Raw genomic sequence first — 23177 nt, 5'->3', positions numbered from 1 at the left:
ATATAATAATTTTGTCATTGCTATTTCAAACGAAGATTAAATTTATTTCGGTTTTTATTTTGAAAAGTTTGTGTACGAATTCAAACAAGAAATAAATTTGTTTATGAAATAAATGTGGTAAATGAGCACGCAAATATTTTCCTGCGCTATTTTCATCACTTTTTTTGAATAATTTTAAACGAAAATAAAAAAAGGTTTAAGTAAATACCAAAGTCTGTTATTTTGGGCAGTATTCTTGGTACATTGGAAAAATGTTGTTGTAATTAGACGTTTCGGTAAATTTTCGTCAGTATTTCAAGCTCGAAATACAGCAATCAAGTATCATATAGGTATATATATAGTATATACAAATTTACATGTATTTTTTTGTTTTGTTTACATGTTTTTTAAAAAGTGTGATTTCCGTGACATGTGCTTTATTTGTTTTACAATAAAATATGAATTGTTTTGTACAAATATAAACTATAGCTATTTTTTTCTTGGAAAAAAAATCTACCAACTTCTACCACTATTTTAATTTTTCGTCTACCAACATTCTTTTTTTAAAAGTCCGTGCACTGGTGACTACTATTTTCATTTCTATATTCATATGTAGCAAGCATGCGTATTTATGTATTCACATATTTACGTATTTCTATGGCGGCCGCCGTGGTGTTACGGTAGCGTGCTCCGCCTACCACACCGAAGACCCTGGGTTGACACCCCGGGCAATGCAACATCAAATTTTAGAAACAAGCTTTTTCAATTAGAAGAAAAATTTTCTAAGCGGTGTCGCCCCTCGGCAGTGTTCGGCAAGCAATCCGAGTGTATTTCTGCCATGAAATGCTCTCAGTGAAAACTCGTATGCCTTGCAGATGCCGTTCGGAGTCCGCATAAAACAAGTAGGTCCCGTCCCGCCAATTTGTAAGAAAAATTAAAAAGGAGCACTACGCAAATTGGAAGAGAAGTTCGGCCTAAAATCTCTTCGGAGGTTATCGCGCCTTACATTTATTTATTTATATGGCAACATAGGTACTTTCATACAAAGCTGTCGCAACAACTTTTTTTTGTTCATTTGACTACTAAAACGGTCAATTAAGAATCAACGATTTGTGCGCAGTTGATTCAACATCTTGTTGCGATGGATAAAAATTGACAGAAATTTCGGTTCAATTGACCAGTATTTCGGTTGATTTTACCAGTCTTTTTCTTTCAGTGTGGTGACTGGATTGGTTTTTTGACGCAAAATATAACTTTAGAAAAAACTTTGTAAAATGGGTGTGACACCTACCATATTAAGTAGAAGAAAATGAAAAAGTTCTGCAGGGCGAAATCAAAACCCCTTGGAATCATGGCAGGAATACTGTTCGTGGTATTACATATATAAATAAATTAGCGGTACCCGACAGATGATGTTTTGGGTCACCCTGGTCCACATTTTGGTCGATATCTCGAAAACGTCTTCATATATACAACTAAGGGCCACTCCCTTTTAAAATCCTCATTAATACCTTTCATTTTGTACCCATATCGTACAAACACATTCTAGAGTCACCCCTGGTCGACCTTTATGGCGATATCTCTAAAAGGCGTCCACCTTTAGAACTATGGCCCACCCCCTTTTAAAATACTCTTTAATATCTTCCATTGTTATACAAACACATTCCAGGGTTACCCTAGGTTCATTTTCCTACATGGTGATTTTCCCTTATTTTGTCTCCAAAGCTCTCAGCTGAGTATGCAATGTTCGGTTACACGCGAACTTAGCCTTCCTTACTTATTAATTCTGATTTTTTTCTTTAAGTTATAGAACTTCAATTTGTAAAGAAAGGTAAAAAGCTACCATCTACCTACTAACCAACTAACGAGCCAGGTGTAAGTCATGCTTTTGTTAAAGTCTTTTCTGAAAAAAATATTCTTACCACATATCAATCACTAAACACATACACACATATACACCTATGTTAAATGATAAAGTTTTGTATCGCCAACAATATCCACATCACTACCCTCATCATCGACCTCCTCCTCATCATCAATAGCCGAATAATCATCTGTGGAGTAATCATGTTGCAAAAAACCGACTGCATTATCTAAATTTCCACATGAAATGTTGCGCAACATTTGTAAATGTTGCTGACGCGTTGGTACACCGCCGAAGCTGCCGTTATGCATCAACGAAGCAGAATGTTGAGCACTCAAACTATCACCAATGTTACCATCATTATTATTGCTGTTACGTAGCTGCAAATGTGCGCTGTGACCAGTGTGTAACTGTTGGTGGTCGCGTACTGCATAAGCCTGCGCACCGAATGCTTTTTGAACGCCATTTGTATTTTCATTTCTATTGTTACTCGTATTTGTATGACTATTATTGCTGTGGTGGTTGTTGCTATTGGCATGGGTGGTGGCGATTGTGCTGCTATCGTTGCCGCCGCCGCCGCCACTGCTACTCTTGCTAGAGCCAATAGACGTTATAGAATTATTATTACAACTCTTTACACTGTGACTACCGCTGCTGTTGCCATTAGCGCTGCCACTGCCGTCGGCACGTGAAAAGTCAACGGGTTCTGTAAATGAAATAATGCAAGAATTGTAATGAAAGTTGAGTAGAAAGTTTTTAAAATTTAATAATGAACAACTTCATAACTTAAATGACTTCAAGAGTGCAATACTAATGGATGAAGAAAGTTTTCTTCAAAACTTTGTAGTAAACAAAAATTCAATTGGTGCTACAGTGAAAACTCGCTATAACGAATTCGAAGGAGTGGAGAAAATGGTGTTATATAACGTCAAAATCTATCGGTTGTGGTGGGAGTTTGTGCACACAAAAACAGTTGGGTATTTTTTTAATTTCAAGAAGATACCGACGGTTAGTATCGAAGAAGGTATAATGATGATTTGTATGAGCATTACGCACATATGGAGATAGTGCAACGAATAAAAGCCCAAAGACTTCGCTGGTTAGGTAAGTTATGCGAATGGACGAAGACGTTCTGGCCGAGTAAGTATTCCAATCGGCACATTCGTTTGGAAACAAGGGAAGGAAAATACTTCCACTTTGTTGAGAAATGTATGTGGAGGAGAGTTTGATATCCTGTGGGCTCCCAATTAAGTAATAGATGAGTACAGTCGTCGCTGAGCGCTGATTCTTAGTGCACTCTGTGACAAAGACAGACATGCGATACATATTGCAATATGACACGGAAACCTTATGTGAACATACTCAAGAGTTTTGCTCTAAAGCAACTGGAGTTGTGTACTACAACAAACTACAAGAAATCATAAAAATTAAGCTTAATATAATTAAATCCGCCGATTTGTAGGAAAAAGCAACACATCACAAATTGGAAGAAAAGCGTAACCTAAATTTCCTCAAAGGTATATCATACCAAGTTACTATTACCATAAGTCTCCGGAATGTACCGAATCTTTTTCCGTAAAGGACAACTAACACCGACAACACTCCCTAAAACCTACAGAGAGTGTCTCTACCACGCATACAACAACAAGAACCAGTGCAGACTGGACGCAGCCAATGGAGTTCCAAAATTACTTCTTTTAGAAGCGTTCGGCTTTCATGTACCTACCAGGTCCAACTGGAAGTTACGTGAGTTGACGTTTTATCCTGGGACCAGGATCATTTTTATGGGTTCAAAATTGTAGTTGAGCATTTGCCGCCCAACCTCGATGAGATTTCTGTTTGAATAGATATTGAACTGTTGGCGCACTGGATTGCATCCCATCCGCACATCCATCACACAGTACCGTCGTTCCTTGCAGAACTTAGGGCTGCTCAAAAGCAGGAATGTTTTACTTCAAGAGTTTGGCGTAAATAAGAGGAAGCCAACTTAAGAAAATCACCAAAGCTATCACTAGTTACACATATTACAAACAGGCTGGATTTTACCACGAGGATAACAGTCATCCTTACTGGGCAATCAAATCTTTTTTTATGGAATATTTTGCAAGTGCGAGCTTTTTTTCACAAGGAGGATTATTTCAGAAGAAATGGTATTATATTAAGATTTCCGTATTGTTGTTGTTGTAGCAGTGCTCCGCCCCATCCAATAGGTGCGACCGATCACAAATTGTCGTCAATGTTCTCTAACGGGAGTCCAAGGAAACTTGCCATTTCGTTCCGTATTGTCAAGGTTCGCTTTATCGAGATTTGGCTATATAAATATGTACATTGATTTGCCGTCCAAAAGCTATCTAGCATATTGTTTAGCCTCTTAAAATATTCCTGATTGAGTTAAATTATTTGAAGTGGACAAAAGCTAAGAGGTTAGTATGACAATAAAGTAATATTTCTTAAAAATAGCCGACCACACAATTTGAGATTAAATAAGTATGTATTCGTGCTTACTCAATCGCTAGCCTTACTACTCGGTAAAGTGTCAAAACTTAAGTGGTAAATAAGTAACCAAGCCAAACACTTCCCGCCCCTCAGAGACGTCGAAGAGAGATTCATTGAAAAAGCTTCGAACTTACTCAAGTCCGATATAAACTCGATATTTTCATTTCATTCATTTTTATTCATATCCCAGTTACTCGTGATGGAATGTACATATATAAACGCCACCCGACCACACGCCATATCTCGGCTTAAAAATAACAAAGCGCTGGGAAACGACGGAATAACAGCCTATCTTGGGGTGTGCTCTGAAGGAGGCCGTGAATCGGCACGCATCATCTCCTTGTTGACTCCAATGCAACATCTGACAGCGCGAAAAAGAGTTTCCTCAATGTTGCTATGACTGTATTTGATTCTTATGCAAAGCTCATATGACTTTGCCAAACGACGTTGAGCAACACTATCAGCTTTATAGCTATTGGGTTGAACCCTTTATGAAAAGCTACATGAACTTTACACAGATCTGAACATAGAGCAACCAGTAAATGTCTTCAGGCTTCGTTGGATAGGACACCCCCAGCGAATGGAAGAAAGAAAAAACTCCACCGGTTTGGTGGAAGAAAATTTCATCTCCATTTTTTATCTGAAATGCTGTCTGTTATCGCAAGCAGATTCTTGCTAAACTTTGATTTTTAAATTTTGACATAGAAATTGCAAAAATATTTATTAGAAGTAAAAATATAAAAGCGGAGCGCACATTACTTGGATTGGAAAGTTGGCAGGAAAGGAGATATTATTAGTCAATCAATTGCGCTCCACCTTTATATTTTTACTTCTCATAAATATTTTTGCAATTTCTATGTTAAGATTTAAAAATCAAATTTTAGCAAGAATATGTTTTTATATAAGGAGGCATTTCTTGCTGATTGTTGTCCATTTATATAAAGGAAGTGCTTAAAAATTTTTATTTTATTTTTATTTTCTCCTTTTCTTACATTTTCTCCGTGTCTTAACTTATCTGTTAAGTTTTACGCCTGTAGCTCAATGAGAACTTACATAAAAATCAATCCCAAAATTCCCTCCGTTCCTTTTGATTTTTCTAAATATCTCAGTCCGTGCGCCCCTAGCGAAACTTTTTGTATTGTGTCATCGGCTGTCATCGACCGCTGAATTAAGCTCTAAATGTTTAGCCTCTAGCTCATCGAGAAGTTACTTAAAACCCGGTTTCAAATATCCAAATTATTATCTAATTTTTTCGATCCGTGCGCCACCTAACGGAATTTTTTCTCCTTTTGTTCCTTAGTCACGGTGTCTTAACCTGTCTCTGAGCTTTCATGTTTGTAGCTTAATGAGAAGTTACTTTAAAATCGATCTCAAAACACCAATTTTCCAAATTCTTATCTAAATATCTCGATCCGTGCCCCACCTAACGCAATTTTTTCTCCTTTTCCTAAATTTTCTCGGCGTCTTATCCTATCTGTGAAGTTTTACAGTTGTAGCTCAATGAGAACTTACATAAAAATCAATCCCAAAATTCCCTCCGTTTCGTACGATTTTTCTAAATATCTCATCCCGTGCTCCCCCTAGCGAATCTTTTTGTATCGTGTCATTGGCTGCCATCGACCTCTGAATTAAGTTTGAAATTTCAAGTCTCTAGCTCATCGAGAAGTTACTTAAAAGCTGGTTTGAAAATTTTCAAAGTCTTATCTAATTATTTCGATCCGTGCGCTGCCTAACGGATTTTTTTCCCCTTTGTTGCATTGTCACGGTGTTCTAACCAATGTGTAAAGTTTCACGTTTGTAGCTCAATGAGAAGTTACTTGCAAGATTTGTATGAAAAGCGGACAAACATTCAACCGACCTAAGTAATATAAAGGAAGTAATAAAAATGTTTTGAAAAATCCGTGAAAATGAAATAACGGGTAAGGGGAGTAAATTTTTTTAAATGTTATAAATTCCTACATGTTTTTTAAGTATATTCTAAATAAATTACATCTCACCATTTGTATTGTCACGCCGACGCATCTGCTTCTTATGCTTCATACGTCGATTTTGAAACCATGTTTTCACTTGCGTCTCACTTAAACCCAGTGCGGTGGCTAATTCTACACGCTCCGGTGTAGAGAGATACCTTTGAGCTTCAAATCGTTTCTCTAGTCCAGATAACTGTGGATCACTAAAGACGGTGCGCGCCTTACGTCGTCGACAATGCCGCAATGCATTCACGCCCATACCCAAACCCAAAGCCAATTCGGGCACACAAGCAGCACCGCCAAAAAGGTGACCGCCTCCAAAGAGACTTGCTGTAAAGTAGACAATAAAAAAGGAGCAAGAACAAAACATATAAATTAGATAACTTCACATATCTACTAATAAGTAATGATACATATTTCGTTCGGTTTAGTTGCCTTAATTGAGTTGCATGCACTTGTTAAATGAACCCGAAAAAGTTTGGTGTTTTTAATGTTTCCATAATGTTTATGTGTGGTGTTAATTACTTTATATTTTACTCATACATATGTAAATACAAATTTACCCTGTGAGAGGAAATATGGATCCACTGATTTGTAGGCACCGGATGAGGGTGACAAATAACCGAGGGTCATTTGTAAGAACCCATGGTCACTATATGCTGCACTTGGATATAAAACCGAAGCTGGGTGTGGATGATGATGTTGTGGCGCAGGTGGAGGTAGAGTTGGTGGAGGTGCAGGTGGTGGCGCTACTGCCGTTTGCTGTGTTGCTTGTGTAAAATAGTTGTTTGCTAGTGAATTAATTTGTTGTGCATGAGTCGTTGTTGCCGTTCCATTTTTGCTGCTATTGGCACTTGCAAGTGTGGTCGTTGCATGTAAGAGCGTAGGCGATGGCAGTGAGGTGGACGAAGATGATGATATCGATGAGGATGCGGTCAAAGCGGCAGACGAATTAGCACGTTCGGTGTGTTTGAAGCTGTTGAAATATGGCCAAATTTTGTGGAAACTGTTATTTGTGTGGTTTTGCATAATATTGGTAGTAAAATTATAAAAAGGAGCATTTGACGGTTGGTACGAAACAAATCGCAACCATTTTTACAGTTTTTGTCCTTTACTAATGGAAAACCTTTACTTTATCAAGAAAAGTATTTGGTGCATTAATATTGTGTGGTACATGTGCAATGCTACTAAGGACAAAAAGGATGTCTTAACGACGTTGACACATATTTAAAATGTTTAAGGTCTATACGATACTTGCCAACTGTGTTTAAAACGAAAGCAATAGAAATATTTTTAAGTAGGGCTATCACCTGGGGTTGCCACCTAATACTATGTTCAAACAGAAAAATAAATTTAGGCAATTTCGATTTAAATTGAGTGGTGTTCATACAACTCAATTTAGCTTACACAATAGTAATTTGATAGCTGTCAAAATGTTCGTGTTGGTATTAGGCGAATGTAATGGAATGAAAACATAAAACTTTGAAATTTTGGTTTCATTTTGAGTTTGCCATCTTTTGACAATCCCTACTTCAGTGAAATGAAGAAATAAAAGCAGCTGATGAGATGAGCCAACCATATAGTTGAGCCATGCGTAACTGACGTTTAAATCTACTCAATAAACACACTTTACAAGGTTGCATTTGCAGTTTGAAACAATTTATTACGCAATTTTTTTTAATTGGCAATTTATTATTACAATTTATTATATGATAAATTGTGTAATAAATTGCTCAAATGGTATAAATTGCACATAGTATAAACTTATTATAGTTATATATCCCGTTGCATATCCACTACTACCTCGGCTTAACCGATTTGGATCGAATTCATGATCTAGGCGCTCGGTATATCAAAAGGAACATTTTAAGAAGGGCTGCCATCTAACCTTGTTGTATATATTTCTATATATCCCTCTCTGTCTAGGAAACGGCTCAACCGATTTGGGCGAAATTTGGTACGTTTAATTCAAGGGGCTTTGAAAAGGTCACCGGCTACATGAAATTTCATTATCTTATAGGATTTTTGAGATAATGGTACAACAACGTGACCAAATAGCTCTAAATCATGGTCTATTTAAAAAAGGTATTACAGAAATATGGCATAGGACTGTTAAAAAATTTGCAGTAGTTGGGAAGAAGGCTTAGTTTGGAATCATTGCTGAAACAAATAAAGTTTCTTCCACGCCAACTGAGGGTCCTTTGGGATAACTTAAAGTTTTATTTCGTACCCAGATATTGCAGTTTTGTGTACGTGTTGAGACTAATACCTGGCCCACTTTAGAATCATACGAAGGTTTCATTTTTGCTAACTTTTTGGGCCCATTTCATAATGATTTCGGAGCCATATCGAGTCAAGGGCAAATTTTTTTAAAGTGACATAAGTAAACCTAAGTTCTCCTTGCTTTTCTCACGGACATCTTTATGTTGCCTGCTTGTGAATATCGGAAAACAGAAACATTTTTATAAATACCGAAAATAAAAATATAAATATTTTCTTACCAAATAAAAATTTATAGCGAATTTCTTTTAAATTATTTTGATTATCTCTTCCATGCGGTTGAATTCGTGAGCCATTGAAAAGTAATAAGGAGTTCAATTAGAAAATCCGCCAGAATTTACGATCTTCTATGGAATGCTCCATAAACAATAAAACTATGAAAATGTGTTTTTGTTGTTGTAGCCAATATGCGACAGATGCTTTAACCAAAAACGTATGTCTTTTGCTTCTGATGTTTTGTGTACCTTAGAGCTAGTGTTTTTGGTTTGAGTAATTCTGTACCAGTCGGTGTCCCTAACCTTCGTATTTGGCACACGGAATTTTCGGTCGAGTGCGAGTCTCGCCAACAAGTGGGCTGACAAGTAAAGGCTGCATGCGAATGAATGAACATGTTGTAGTTTTATCGGACCTTACCTATGGCAGCAGGGGTTGTACTCCATTGAACGGAGCAAGTGTAGAATGATTAAGGATGGTAAAAAGTAGATGGGGCTGCTACGATTTGTAGAACACCCAAAACCTTTTTAATGGTAAACAGTAAGGACATGTTTTTCTTTGACATTTTATTACTTCTTTGGTCTGCTGTTCACTGTGTTGCTCCAGAAATAAGTAGATCAAGCAGGCTTCCAGTTTACTGTAGTGTCTTCCAGTCGTAAATTGTAGCCGTGAGGAAAGCAACAGAATTTCTGGAGGAAGCGCGCCTAAGCTGCAGTCGCGTCAGAGAGCATAAGAGTGTTGGGTTCCCGGTTATAAAGGGATCAAACGAAGCGCAAAGGTCGATAAGTTGACAAAGGAGGGTGCTTTACTTGATGAAGCGGCGGTAGACGAGGCAACTGATTGGTATAAAAGGGCGCAGGGCAATCAAATTGATTTTAACTCGTAAGCGAAGTACGCGAATACATTAAACTATAAAGTTCTATGACAAGTATTGTAGTGACAGTTCAGAGAGCGAACCGATAATAGATACATCAGGAATTCATCGAATAACGTCAGTAGTGTCAGAAAAGTAGTTGTTGAATTAATTCCAAAACTTAAGAGGACAACAAGGATGTGACCAAGTTGAGTAAATTGAGGAACTAGCAACTGAAAAATTTGTTGGAAACCGGTGAATTGAATACTACTACTACTGTACTACTATCATGATTACGAGAGGTTATGGAGTCGGAGGGGATCATCGTGGAAGAACATCATGATGGCAACGAGACATCAACGAAAATTAACGAGAAGAACGAGAAACCGGGTCGCAAGCGGTATTTCGATTGGTTTTTTGACTAAGATCTTGACAAAAATGGAAACACAGGAGAGACGTACATATGTATATCAGAAAGACATATATAGCATCTTACTTAACCGAGTTGAAAGCACAAGAGGCTCGCAGCTGGAGGCTCAGGAGATAAGGGTATCATCAAAGCTAGAGCCACAGGCTTTTTTTTTTTGCAAAGGATCGATCGCTTTATGTGCAGGAGACCGAATACCGAATAAATTTGCACAACCGCTTCGAGAAGGCTCCAAAAACATCATTTGGCTTCCAAACATTGGCTCACCTTGCAAATGCGTACAGACATTTACATTTACATATACGAGCCGGACCCGTGCACATCTTGCGCAACCACAATAAAAGTCTCTTATCAAATATCAACAGAAATCAGCTGTTCTATCAATCAATTAAAACTTACAGCTTGCGCTGCCATCTAGCTTATAATAGCAACTGTCGGTAATTCAGTGCAGATATTCACAATAGTGCCATAGTACAAATAGATTTCTTTGTGTGCTCCCAATTGTTTATTTTTAACAAATTATTTTACTAAAATATAACTATACAAAAGCACTACGACCAAAATTGCCCAAAGTTCGCTAATAGCTCGAATCTCCATCTTTACAACCAAAACTTTATTTATAGATTTGGATTCCAAATAAGAGGGATAAAGGCACCCGTACATAAAAACAACAGTTAGAAATAATATATATGATGGCATAAGAGATGTCGAAACAAAGCAAGCTACGTACGCAAAACGAAAACCTGCATTCACTGAAACACTATAACACTTGACACAGGAAACGGCAACGTCTTTGAGTAAACCAGGGGCCAAATCGTAACATCCGTGATCGTATAACTCGTCACGTAAAAACATCTCTTTCGGATTATGACATACGTGAACGTACTACTTCCATCGTAATTTTGAAATCATGAAATTTTTTTAACAATCTAACATTCGTTCAGAATCACAGTGGGCAATGTCTATAACTTGAATGCCAAGAAATGCCTGCAAAGGATACGACTAGTCTAGGATGAGTGCGGGATGAGTGGCAACGGAGTATGAGACTACAGCCAGTTCTGAGCTCTTTATATGGGCTGGAGTGGCCCCTTTTTTTTGAGCATGACCTATGGAGAGACAAATTGTACCTGTTTATGCCTGAACGAGTAGTGTCGGACTGGTCCTCCTATTTGCACTACTAATTTTTTCACAAGTTTGCAGAGAAACAACACAGTTAGTCAATGTAAATTCGACTAGGGGCAAAGATGGCTGAAATTGTCAAACATTTTCGAATCAATTGAGTAAACTTCTTGTGATTGAATCATCCCCCGAGCTCCAATGGACAGTGAAACAGACACCGATAAGAATTTAACATGCAAATGCAACAACAAATTGATCCATATCGATCATTTTGTTGTTGCATTTACATGCCAAATTTTTATCGGGATCTGCATAATGTGTTTATTGAGTTAATTGGTATGTAGATCTGGGTGTGCGATATGTACTAAGTACTTTAGCTCATTGAAAACAAAAAAGCGTTTTAGCCTCAGCCAAATTTTTAGCACCAAATTTTATCAGATCCATCACATCTTGACAAAGTTCTATTAAAAGGTTGAACGTAAATACTATTCATACAATGTTTTTGTTTAGCAAATATTTACATCAATATTGTTTTAAGCGCAACAAATATTTGCGTTTAATTCATACAAAACATAGAATAATCTTTATGTACACAGTTCATTTTACTTCACTCAAATGTAAACAGCAGTCTAAGCCCGGGACCCCGCTCGCGTTGCATTATATCCCTGCAAAAAATCGTGCGATATATTCCTAAAGATAGCGGTCTGCGATTGATCTCTTTTGTCCACATTGGGGTAAATTGATCCCCTATAGTCCCTTTTGGGTATATTTGGCATCAGTCAGTTTAAATTTATGTAGCCAATTAAAAAAAAAAAACAAACAGCAACGAAATGAATCAAATAAAAAGATTAAATGTGATTGAACAGCATTATTTAAGAAAAATGCGGAGCTCTATACCGAACCCAAAATACTAGGACCATATGTTCCGTTATCGTAATATTTGTTTTGTTTTTATTATTCTACAATATCAATACGAAAAAAACAATTAAGAATATTGTATTAGAGTTTAAACAATTATAAAATCCGTAAGAAATTCCGTACGGGTAGAAAGAGGACTTGTCCGACAGTACCCATAGGCGAACAAGAGAAACTTGTGCGACTCTGGCTGTAGAGGCACGAAGAGAATATGCCCGATACTACGCGTATGGATACAAAAAGGTCCTGTCGGACACTTCCCACAGGGGTAAAAAGAGCCGTGGAGGGTGGAGCCGTGTGTAGAAGTCCGCGAAAGCTTCTGACCGCCATTCACCTGGGATTGGCCAGAGCGATTCTTTTGCATGCGGTTCAAGCAGCTTACTACTGCCGGTCGCTTGCGGCCAAGTATCCTCTGGTTAGCCGCTAAACATCCGTTTAGCGGTGAGCTAATGTGAGAAGGCGACAACGTGGCTAGGCCACTCTGACATAATCGGTTTAAGGGTTAGCCGGGGGAGATCTCATCGGCAGAGTCTGTACACCTCTAGATGCGGCTGCAAGCGGGCGTCTGTCTTGGAGCAAGCGGCTCGCTATATAAACGTGCAAGTAATATTTTCACCCCCGCTGAGCGGGTTGTGCGCTGGGCTTGGGACCCGTCACGTAAAACCATACTCCAATGAAATATAACAACAAGCCTCGGATAAATACACTCTCTATTGATGACGACCATGGCAAACGTTTGAAGGACAATGAATTGAGGGCATACACCTGGAACGTCCGCTCCCTGAATGGGATTGGTACAGATGCCCGGATGGTTGATGTCCTCGTCAAAGCAAAATCTGACATCACCTCCATCCAAGAAATGCGTTGGACGAAACAAGGATGAAAGAAGATCAAAAATTGTGACATCTATTGGAGTGGCCATATGAATAAGCGCAGTTTCGGCGTCGGATTCGTAGTGGGAGAGATACTTTGTCGCCAAGTGCTGGCGTCCACGCCTGTGGACGAGCGTCTCGCCGCTATCCGAATAAAAGCAAAATTTTTTAATATATCATTCATCTGCGCCCATGCGCCGACAGAGGAGAAAGACGATGAGGTGAAAGACACTTTTTATGAACAATTAGAACGCACATACGAGCGCTGCCCCCGTCATGATATAAAAGTCGTGCTTGGCGACTTTAACGCCAGGGTGGGCAAAGAAGGTGTTTTTGGCCCTACAGTCGAAAAGTTCAGCCTACACAATGAAACTTCTCTTAACGGACTGAGGCTGATTGACTTTGCCGGTGCTCGAAACATGGTCATATCCAGCACGAGGTTCATGCATAAAAAGATACATCAAGCTACATGGCTGTCTCCTGATCGAAATACTCGCAATCAGATTGATCACGTTGTGATAGATGGACGGCATGCCTCCAGTGTTTTAGATGTGCGCACGATCCGAGGACCTAACATCGACTCAGACCATTATCGCGTTGCAGCCAAAATACGCACCCGCCTCAACGCAGCTAAAACCAAGGAACAAAAAAACACAAGGAAAGCTAGACGTCGAAAAGCTTCAATCACATCAGACTGCCAATGATTTCGCAACTCGACTCTCACACCTGCTCTCTGAGAGCACAACTCATCCTGAAGGAATACAGGAGCAGTGGGAGCATATCTCCAAAGCACTTCGTACTGCCGCCGAGGAAAAAATTGGTTACCGGCGGCCACGAAAAAACAACTGGTACGATGAAGAATGCCGCGTTGCAACCGAAAGAAAAGACGCTGCCTACAGGGCTACGTTTAAAGCGAGCGCGACAAGAGGAGTGTGTGAACGCTATCGTGAGTTGAAAAGGGAAGCGAGACGCCTTTTCAGGAAGAAAAAAGCAGAAGCAGAAAGGCGTGAGTGCGAGGAGCTTGAGCTGCTAGCCACCAGGAATAACGCCTGAAAATTCTACCAAAAAATACGGCGACAGACGGAAGGTTTTAAGACCGGGGCAAACTCCTGTAGGAATGAAAACGGCGACCTTGTAACTGATGTCCAGAGAGTGCTTAGATTATGGAGGGAATACTTCTCTGCTCTCCTAAATGGAGGCAGCAATTCACCGCGCAGAGATGAAGAACCCGATCCCGCAATCGATGATGATGGAATATATGTCCCCCCGCTCGATTATGACGAAGTTAGAATAGCAATAACCAGATCGAAAAACAACAAGGCCGTGGGCGCTGATGGATTGCCTGCGGAGCTATTCAAGTACGGCGGCGAGGAGTTGGTAAGGCGCATGCAGCAGCTTCTTAGCAAAATATGGGCGGAAGAGTGCATGCCCGACGGTTGGAATCTAAGTGTTCTTTGCCCAGTCCACAAGAAGGGGGATACTGCAAAATGCACCAACTATCGTGGAATCAGCCTTCTTAATATCGCATATAAGGTCCTGTCAAGTGTATTGTTCGAAATATTGAAGCCCACCGTGAACCGGCTGATTGGACCTTATCAGTGCGGCTTCAGACCTGGTAAATCTACCATCGACCAGATTTTCACAATGCGCCAAATCTTGGAAAAAACCCGTGAAAAGAGAATCGACACACATCACCTCTTCGTCGACTTTAAAGCCGCCTTCGACAGCACGAAAAGGAGCTGCCTATATGCCGCTATGTCTGAATTTGGTTTCCCCGCAAAACTTATACGGCTGTGCAAAATGACGTTGAGCAACACCATCAGCTCAGTCAGAATTGGGAAGAACCTATCCGAGCCGTTCGAAACTAAACGAGGTTTCAGACAGGGTGACCCCCTATCGTGCGATTTCTTTAATTTGATGCTGGAGAAAATGATACTAGCTGCAGAACTTAACCGCACTGGAACAATATACTATAAAAGCGTGCAATTACTGGCATATGCTGATGGCATTGATATCATCGGCCTAAACACCCGCGCTGTTAGTTCTGCTTACTCCAAACTGGAAAAAGAAGCGGTAAAGATGGGTTTGATGGTGAATGAGGACAAAACGAAGTACCTGCTGTCATCCAGCAAAGAGTCAGCGTATACGCGCCTTGGCAACCACGCTACTGTTGGCAGCCATATTTTCGAAATAGTAAAAGACTTCGTTTATTTGGGAACCACTAGCAACAACATCAGCACTGAAATCCAGCGAAGAATCAATCTTGCCAATAAATGCTACTTTGGACTAGGTAGGCAATTGAAAAGTAAAGTCCTCTCTCGGCGAACGAAAATCATACTCTACAAGTCACTTATCGTACCCGTCCTGCTATATGTGGCCGAAGCATGGACCATGACAACAGCAGATGAAGCGGCTTTGGGAGTGTTCGAGAGAAAAGTTCTTCGAAAGATTTATGGACCTCTACGCGTTGGCGATGGCGAGTACCGAAGAAGATTTAATGATGAGCTGTACGAGCTATACGCAGACATCCACATAGTCCAGCGAATTAAAACGCAGCGGCTGCGCTGGCTAGGCCATGTTATGCGAATGAAAGATGATGCTCCGGCCAAGAAAGTGTTTCTATCGGAACCCGCCTATGGAAGCAGAGGTAGAGGGCGGCCCCCACTCCGTTGGAAGGACCAGGTGGAAAACGATTTAAACTCCCTTGGTGTGACCAATTGGAGCGAAGGAGCGACTGGCGCGCCTTGTTGGATGGCCATAACCGTTTAGACGGTTAAGCGCCAATTAAGTAAGTAAGTAAGTAAAAAGAGGGCGTGTCGAACAGTACCCAAAGGGGTACAAAGAGGACCAACCCGACACTACCCGTTCATGCATAAACAGGTACAATTAGTCTCTCCATAGGTCATGCTCAAATAAAAGGGACCACTCCAAACCATTTAAAGAGACAGAACTGGCTGTAGTCTCATACTCCGTTGCGACTCATCCCGCACTAATCCTAGACTAGTCGTATATTTTGCAGGGGTTTCTTGGCATTCAAGTTATAGACATTGCCCACTGTGATTCTGAACGAATGTTAGATTGTTAAAAAAATGCCATCGAAAACGGACAACGCCCTTCGTTTGTGTTCACTTCCTGAATATAAATTTGTTTCAATGGAAGTCCTAGCTGATCCTTTTTCGAAAACACAATACCGTACGGAAATTTTTCGAAATTTTTAGTTCTCAAATTTATATCCAGGGGCCAAATCGTAACATCCGTGATCGTATAACTCGCCACGTAAAAACATGATTTTACAATTTACAATTGCCAAATAAGCACTGAACTGCATATTTCACTATTATTTTTCTGATTTTATGATAAAAGTATTAAATATATCAGGATGAAGGCATCGAATCCTGAAGACCTTTTGCAATTCCGGAATTTTTCGGGTTCATCCAGAGACTGTTAACTTCGAATTTTGGTTCAAAAATAATTTTGTTACGTATACGAATATTGGTAGTTAAAAAAAAAGATTTATTAAAAGAATGTCTGTTTCCTTTGAAATCGGATCATTGAAATTGTAAACGTCTCAAAAAGGCTACATTTTTATCAAGAAAAGACGATTTCCTATTGTTTGAATTTGAGATGCCGAACAAATCCCGAAGTCCCCGTATTTTCTAAAATGTAATCCCGGTATTTGGGGATGAGGACCGGGACTCCCGGGGTTCGATGCCTTAATCAGTATCTATTAGTGTGTCAATGTGCCTGAATAAAGAAAATATGATGAAAACTTCTTTAGTTTAGAATACCGGCATGAGCCTACAGTCCTCTCTTTTTAATGATAGCAGCTCCGCTCCTGAGTCCACGCCTTTCCCGCTTGGCCAATCATGTGCACCTCTCGCCGTCTCTTAATCTCGCCCAATCTAATTGGGACATATGCGGAGGAAGCTCCGAGGTATGCGTCCTTTTTAGCAAGTTCATCCGCTTTTGCATTCCCATCTATTCCCATATACCCTGGCCCCCAATATAGATATATGCTTCCCCCTGTCGCGGTTCGTTCCAGAGTGTAACTCTAACACACTTTTAGATGCTGTGCTATGAGAGATTATTGCCTTAATTGTTGCTTGGTTGTCAATAGAAAAGTTGAAGCGGCTGCAGTTTAAGATATTTTCTTCCAGTGTTTTCTACATGTACAGCAGACCCCACTTCTTCCACTACCTTGGAACCATCGGTGTACCTAAGAGTTCCTTCGAAGTGCAGATACGGAATCAGGTAGTCTGTTCGCCCTGTGATTGATGACGGTATACTACTATGGCCGTATTATCTGCGCTCAAGCTGCCCCGAGGTACTGAGCCTCGCTGCAGTTTTTAACGCTATATTCTTTGCCACCAGGTCTACAGGTGGAATGTGAATAATGGCTCCCGTAATGCTAAGCATTTATAGCCTGCATAACCCCTCTAATTTTTTGAGGTAGGCTCCTTTTTGTGTTGTTGTGCTGTAAAAACCCAATTAGAGAGAGAGCGCGTTCTTTTATATTCATAAAGGGCCGTAGAGGCACTCTGCATTCTCTATTCCACGTTGAGCTTCCACGGCAACTTACTGTCTACAATAATTCCTAGTTATTTTGTGCAATGTTTCTCCTTCCTTCCTAGGCTAGGCCTGGTTCAATTTGAGACCTTGTACCTCTTAGTAAACCAGACCATATCCGTCTTCTCTGCATTAGCTGTCAACCCGGCATTATATGCCAAGGTATGTATATCCCGAAGCGCCCGGTCCATCAATGAGCTAATCGTTGGAAGGCACTTTCCACTTGTGACAATTGCAACGTCATCTGCATAAGCCGTAAGTTTGACGGGTCCCTCGTCGAACCGCCTGAGCAGTTGATGGCAAGTTTCCACAGCAAAGGTGATAACACCCCGCGCTGCGGCGTGCTGCTGTCCCCTGATTTCGTGGTCTTATACAATCCTCATTGTGAAGTAATCTTCCCGGTATTTTACATGCAGCCGATGATCCATCTGTGTATGACAGGATGTACTTCAATGTTAATTAAGACCATGATCACCCGTTTAGAAAGCCTGGCCACTCTTTACATTACAGGTATTTTTTCTCTGTTTATTAAAACACTATGCGGTGCAGTTTTCGCCGACTTGCCTTTGGTGTACTCATGTTGTGTTTTGGAGAACTGTTTTTCATCCACGTTGGATTTTATATACACATCTATCAGCCTCTCACAGGTTTTAAGCAATAATTATGTTAAGCTAATGGGCCTGTAGTCTTTGGGATACATATGGCCGATCTTCCCCGCCTCTGGTAGAAAAGCTACATGAGCAGTTCTCCAAGTGAGCGGTACATGATTCAGCCTTATGCACCCATCGAATATTATTTTAAGCCATTCCACGACGGCTCTGCTTGAAATTTGCACCTCAAAAGGACTCCTCACTATTACGTGACCATTACCCGTTTTTTTTCTATGTTTCCCCTTGCTAGGACTTTACTCAACCGCGCTGCTTCGCTCAAGCCCTCAATGTCCACACATAAATTGTTCCAAGAGACTCAACAGATCCCTATAAACGTCCCGGAGCCTTCCCTTTCCGCACCCCTTGCCAGCTTAAACATTTATTTTACCTGTCTTCTAGGAAGACTCAGTTCATTGCTCCACCATGGAGGTTTTGCTTCTCTTCTGAGCGCTCTTAGAGGGCAAGCTCTGTTATATGCAGTCACAAGCGTCTTTGTTAGGAAGTCGTTGGACTCCTCCAGTTCCTCCACATTGGGTAGTTTGTGATACATATAGAAGTTTCTGGAATTTCGTTAGGGTTTATAAAGGTTCCTGCCTTCTCTACCCTCTTCTAGCAAGAACCATCCAATCATACCTTGATATATTACGTTCAGAGCCCAATGTAATATCAAGAACATTTCTGGAAATTGGACCAACATGTGTAGGGACACATCCCCTGTTAGCCATCTGTAAATTGGTTTGCAGCGTGTAACAAAATAGAGATTCATCTCTCATTCGTATCTCCTCAACCCCACGCATTATGGTACGCATTTGCATTTGCGCCTATGACCAACCGCCCTGTGCGCCTCCGCAGTATGTGTTATATAGCACGATGCCAGAATAAATGCCTGCTTATTCTTCTGTTAGATGGCTACCACTGAATATATGAAAGCAGCTGTTTCCTTACCATGACTACAAGCTCTCACCCTTCCTTTCGTTTGCGCGTAGAAATCGCCAAATCCGCTTGTGTTAAGCCCAGAATCCTCTCCTCCCGATAAGAGTCATGGCTCCTGGATCAGCGCCACTTCAAACGAACCCCCTTGAAGGGTTAGGAGGAGGTCAAATAATAATGTGCACTAGTTTATTTGACTTGTTTCGAGACCTGACTATCAGACGTCGAACCAAAATAAGTTTGCTGTTGTATGTATGTATATACAACGTTTAACACTTATCCTGTATTCATGGGTTAAAATTGCCCAAACAGCATTTAACATTAAATATTTTTGCATAGCTTTCGTTTTATCTAATGAAACTTTTTTACTTTAATCATTAATAAAACTCAAGTTTAAAAACATTGATTTTGTTATTTATTAGTTCATGGGATACGCTAGACAAAACATGTTACATATACTGTAATTGTGGGTCAAAACTTCGCAATACGATAATGCGCAAGTGTTCGCTTTTCTGGATAGAAATTGTTTTTTTTGCGGTATGATACCGTAACATTTTTTATACGTAATTATCTGGAACTGCCAATCTTTCACTAACTCTTAAAATTATTTTGAGCTGTGCGGTTGTGGCTTTTGTATTAACATAAAAGATAATAAATAGAAAAAGTTTTCTGTAACTTAGGTTTATGATACAAGTAGATATTTGCGAGTGTCTCAAACGATTTTTTATAGTGCGGTTTCTTGAAAACTCTGATTTGGATAACGAAATATCAAATGATAACGCCAGTGAGGATGATGAAGGTGAAATATCGGACGTGGGATCCTTTTATGACCCTAAAAGGTGACATTTCTGACAGCCAGCAAGAGTAGGACTTTTTCCCATCAAAGAATGGTAAATATATGTGGTCTAATAATTCAGTTCTAAGCGGATCTTGCAGATATTCTAAAGAAAATGTTATAGTAAAAATATACAAGGCCGCAGTGTTACGTGCGACAACTTTTTTACGTCTCACGGGTTGGGTATTGAACTGTTGAGGCGTAAGCTAACCTTAGTTGGAACAGTTCGACAATAAAGCATTCTTGCCTGTAGAAATCACAAAAATGGAGAAGAAGCCAGAAATTATGCATATTTCTTCTTTGACGTCAACAAAAAACCTCAATCGTTGGATATGTGCCTAAAAAATCGGGAAGTACCTATATTTGCTCAGTACACATAATTTTGAAATCAATGACGACACTAAAAAGCCTGAAATCATAGATTTTTACAACAAAACCAAGTCTGGGGATGATACAATAGATCAAGTAATCAGGACATACTTTTGCAAGCGTAGAACAAACCGGTGGCCAAAGGCTCTATTTTACAACATGCTGGATATAAGCGCCTACAATGGGTATGTCATTTTCAGAGAAATAGAGCCTGAATGGAATATAAATAAGAAATCTAGACGTCGTTTATTACTAGAAGACTTAGGAAGTGGACTTATTTCTCAGGAAATATCGCGCAGGACTAGCTCTGCTCGCAGCAGTCCAGCCAAAGCTGTTGTACGCAATTTCCAAAACGCGCTGAAACTACAAAATAAATCTACGATCCATAAATTTTACACGAGGTAGTTGCTACATGTGCCCAAATCGATCAACCAACACAAAGTACATCAATAAATGTTTCAGTTATGAAAAATTTATTTGTAAGGATCACTCGGAAATGTCGATCAAATGCAATAATTGTTCAAAAGTACTGAAACTATTTATTATATTATTTCACAAATTAATTTTATGTTTATTAAATAAAAGAAGTCATTTCAAACTGGAATAATAATCAATAGGCCTTTTTTTATATTGGGCAAAATTGACCCATGAACGTTATGTACGCTATTTTTGGGGAGTGCAGGATACGGGTTAAATAAAACGAGTACGGTTTTTAAGCTCGGATGCAACCGAACATATTATACTCATTTGAGAGCGAGTTCTTTACTTTCAGATTTGAAATCAAGTATTATCTAAAGCGGCCGTTTTATTCCCAGTTTTCCTTGGAAATGTTTTTCCTGATAAAGGAAATATGTAAACCGAGTTTTTTCATGATACCTGAATTTCTCTTTCACTTATGGTTCCCAATCGTAGAAGAATGAAAAAGGCGGTACCACGCCTATTTAAACTTTTTTTAAAATTTTTCCAATTTCTTGTTATATAATTGTATTTGGAAGTAAAATAGTTATTTTTCGCAAAATATTGCCTATTATATTCGCTACAATCTTTTTAAAAATCGTTTTTATATAAAGTGGGCGTGACCTGAATAGATTTCATCCATTATATCTGAAATATTTGGTGCTATAAGAAGAAGAAACGATTTTTTTCTTAATACGCCGTTTGGTCTTCGAATAATGGCTCCCGAACCGTGAGAAAATGCTTGATCAAAAGGGACGGAGCCACGCACATTTCCTAAGTTTTTGAGATATTCATATTCCTGTTATGAACTTACTTCAGTAACAATAAAAACGTGCTATAAAAGCATTTCTCACAAAGATGCTGTCTCTCAAATTCGCCCACAGTTTTGTATACAAGTGGGCGTGTCCTCAACCGATTTCGTCCACTTTTCTCGGGCTTATTCCTTATAACAAAATTAATCAGTGTGCCGAGTTTGTGGTGACAACTTAAATAATTTTCGATTTTTTGCCAATTATATATTAGGTAAAAATTGATTTTATCATAAGTGGGTGGCGCCACGCCCCTATTTTAAAATTTAAACAATTGTAAATTAGGGTTGCTATTTCAACCGACATATGAAATTTGGTTATTGTAGTTGCATTGATTACTGAACAATCAGGTTTTTTTCACCCTGATCATTTTTACACTCAGAAAAAACTTTCTCGTTTGAAGAAAAATGGGAATGCAATGGCACTTAAGAAATTCTTCCTCATTCACACGGCAAAAATTTCTTCAAAATGAATTTTTCCTCATTTTGAAGAAATTTTGGCCATGCGAATGAGGAAGAATTTCTTAAGTGCCATTTCATTCCCATTTTTCTTCAATCGGGAGACGTTTTTTTCTGAGTGTATATATGGAAGTCTATATGTATCTATATATCTGGATTAGTTGATGCCGTTACAAGCTATCGGTAACCGGACAAATCTAATATACTCTGTAAGCTTTGCTCAACTGTGTATAAAAAAAATCTTTGTGGATTGTTGTCGTATTTGCTATCATTACCGTTGTTGAGCTACAAGTCGCGCATAATCCTCGGCGTCATCCAAGGGACTTAGCGGTGAGTGTTTTTGTTGTTGCTGTGATGTACATTTCAATTTTTCACTATCACAATTGGTTTTTGCATATTTTCTAATAGCACTTTTTACTTTAATACTAATATTATTACTGTTGTTATTGTTCAGATTTTGACATAAAATATGTTCAATCGAAAATGGCGTTTTTGCGCCGACAATTGTTGCTGATTGTTGTTTGTTGGCATCTGCACCGTCGCTACTGCCACTGCTGCTATGGCCGACGGCAGGAAGATTTCCCCCTGCGACAGCGACATGAGAATGTGGCGAAGTTGGTAAACACTCACTTACTTGTATGGACATTTGTAGAGCGTTTTTTTTTAATGATTTTCAGAAATTTTGAAAAAAATATTTATTCAAATTTTCATAATTTTACTTTTTAGCAGAAATTTTAGTTTAAAATTTTAAATATTTTTGTTTTAATTTTTAAAACTATATATAAAGAATTTTTTATATACATATTTTATATGCACTGCATGACCAAAAAATCCTTTCGCAGCACAAAATAACCGCGTTCCGTACCCGTTGACAGTTGAAGACGATTTGTTAGCTCAATCACCGCATTATAACCGTAAATCACTACAAATTGCTGAGCTGATTGCATAGAGTGCCGTTGCAGTAGTAGCAGCGGCAGCAGCCAACAAGCATCCTTGCCATAAAACGGACTCTGATAACAAACAACCCCGTACTTGCCAGGCATATTCATCATTTTAATATGTCTTCCTGTTTCTGTTGTTATTGTTTTGCTGTGCTTATGTGCTTGTATGAGCAAA

General features: G+C 39.3%; 1 protein-coding gene across 1 annotated transcript; it reads right to left on the bottom strand.

Moving 5' to 3' along the window:
• Positions 1 to 1079: 1079 nt before the first annotated feature.
• On the bottom strand, positions 1080 to 22912 carry bsh (brain-specific homeobox). Its single transcript, XM_067764373.1, has 4 exons — positions 22337 to 22912; positions 6873 to 7285; positions 6337 to 6639; positions 1080 to 2549 (listed from the first exon to the last, which is right to left on the bottom strand). The coding sequence occupies exons 1-4, from the start codon at positions 22705 to 22707 to the stop codon at positions 1939 to 1941; spliced, it is 1698 nt and encodes a 565-aa protein (XP_067620474.1). The 5' UTR covers positions 22708 to 22912; the 3' UTR covers positions 1080 to 1938.
• Between the last annotated feature and the right edge of the window lie 265 nt (positions 22913 to 23177).

The sequence above is a fragment of the Eurosta solidaginis genome, chromosome 2 (genome assembly GCF_040869045.1).
Source record: "Eurosta solidaginis isolate ZX-2024a chromosome 2, ASM4086904v1, whole genome shotgun sequence".
NCBI lineage: Eukaryota > Metazoa > Arthropoda > Insecta > Diptera > Tephritidae > Eurosta > Eurosta solidaginis.
The sequence above is the reverse complement of the archived record's forward strand: the minus strand, read 5'-3'. Positions and strand labels throughout refer to the sequence as shown.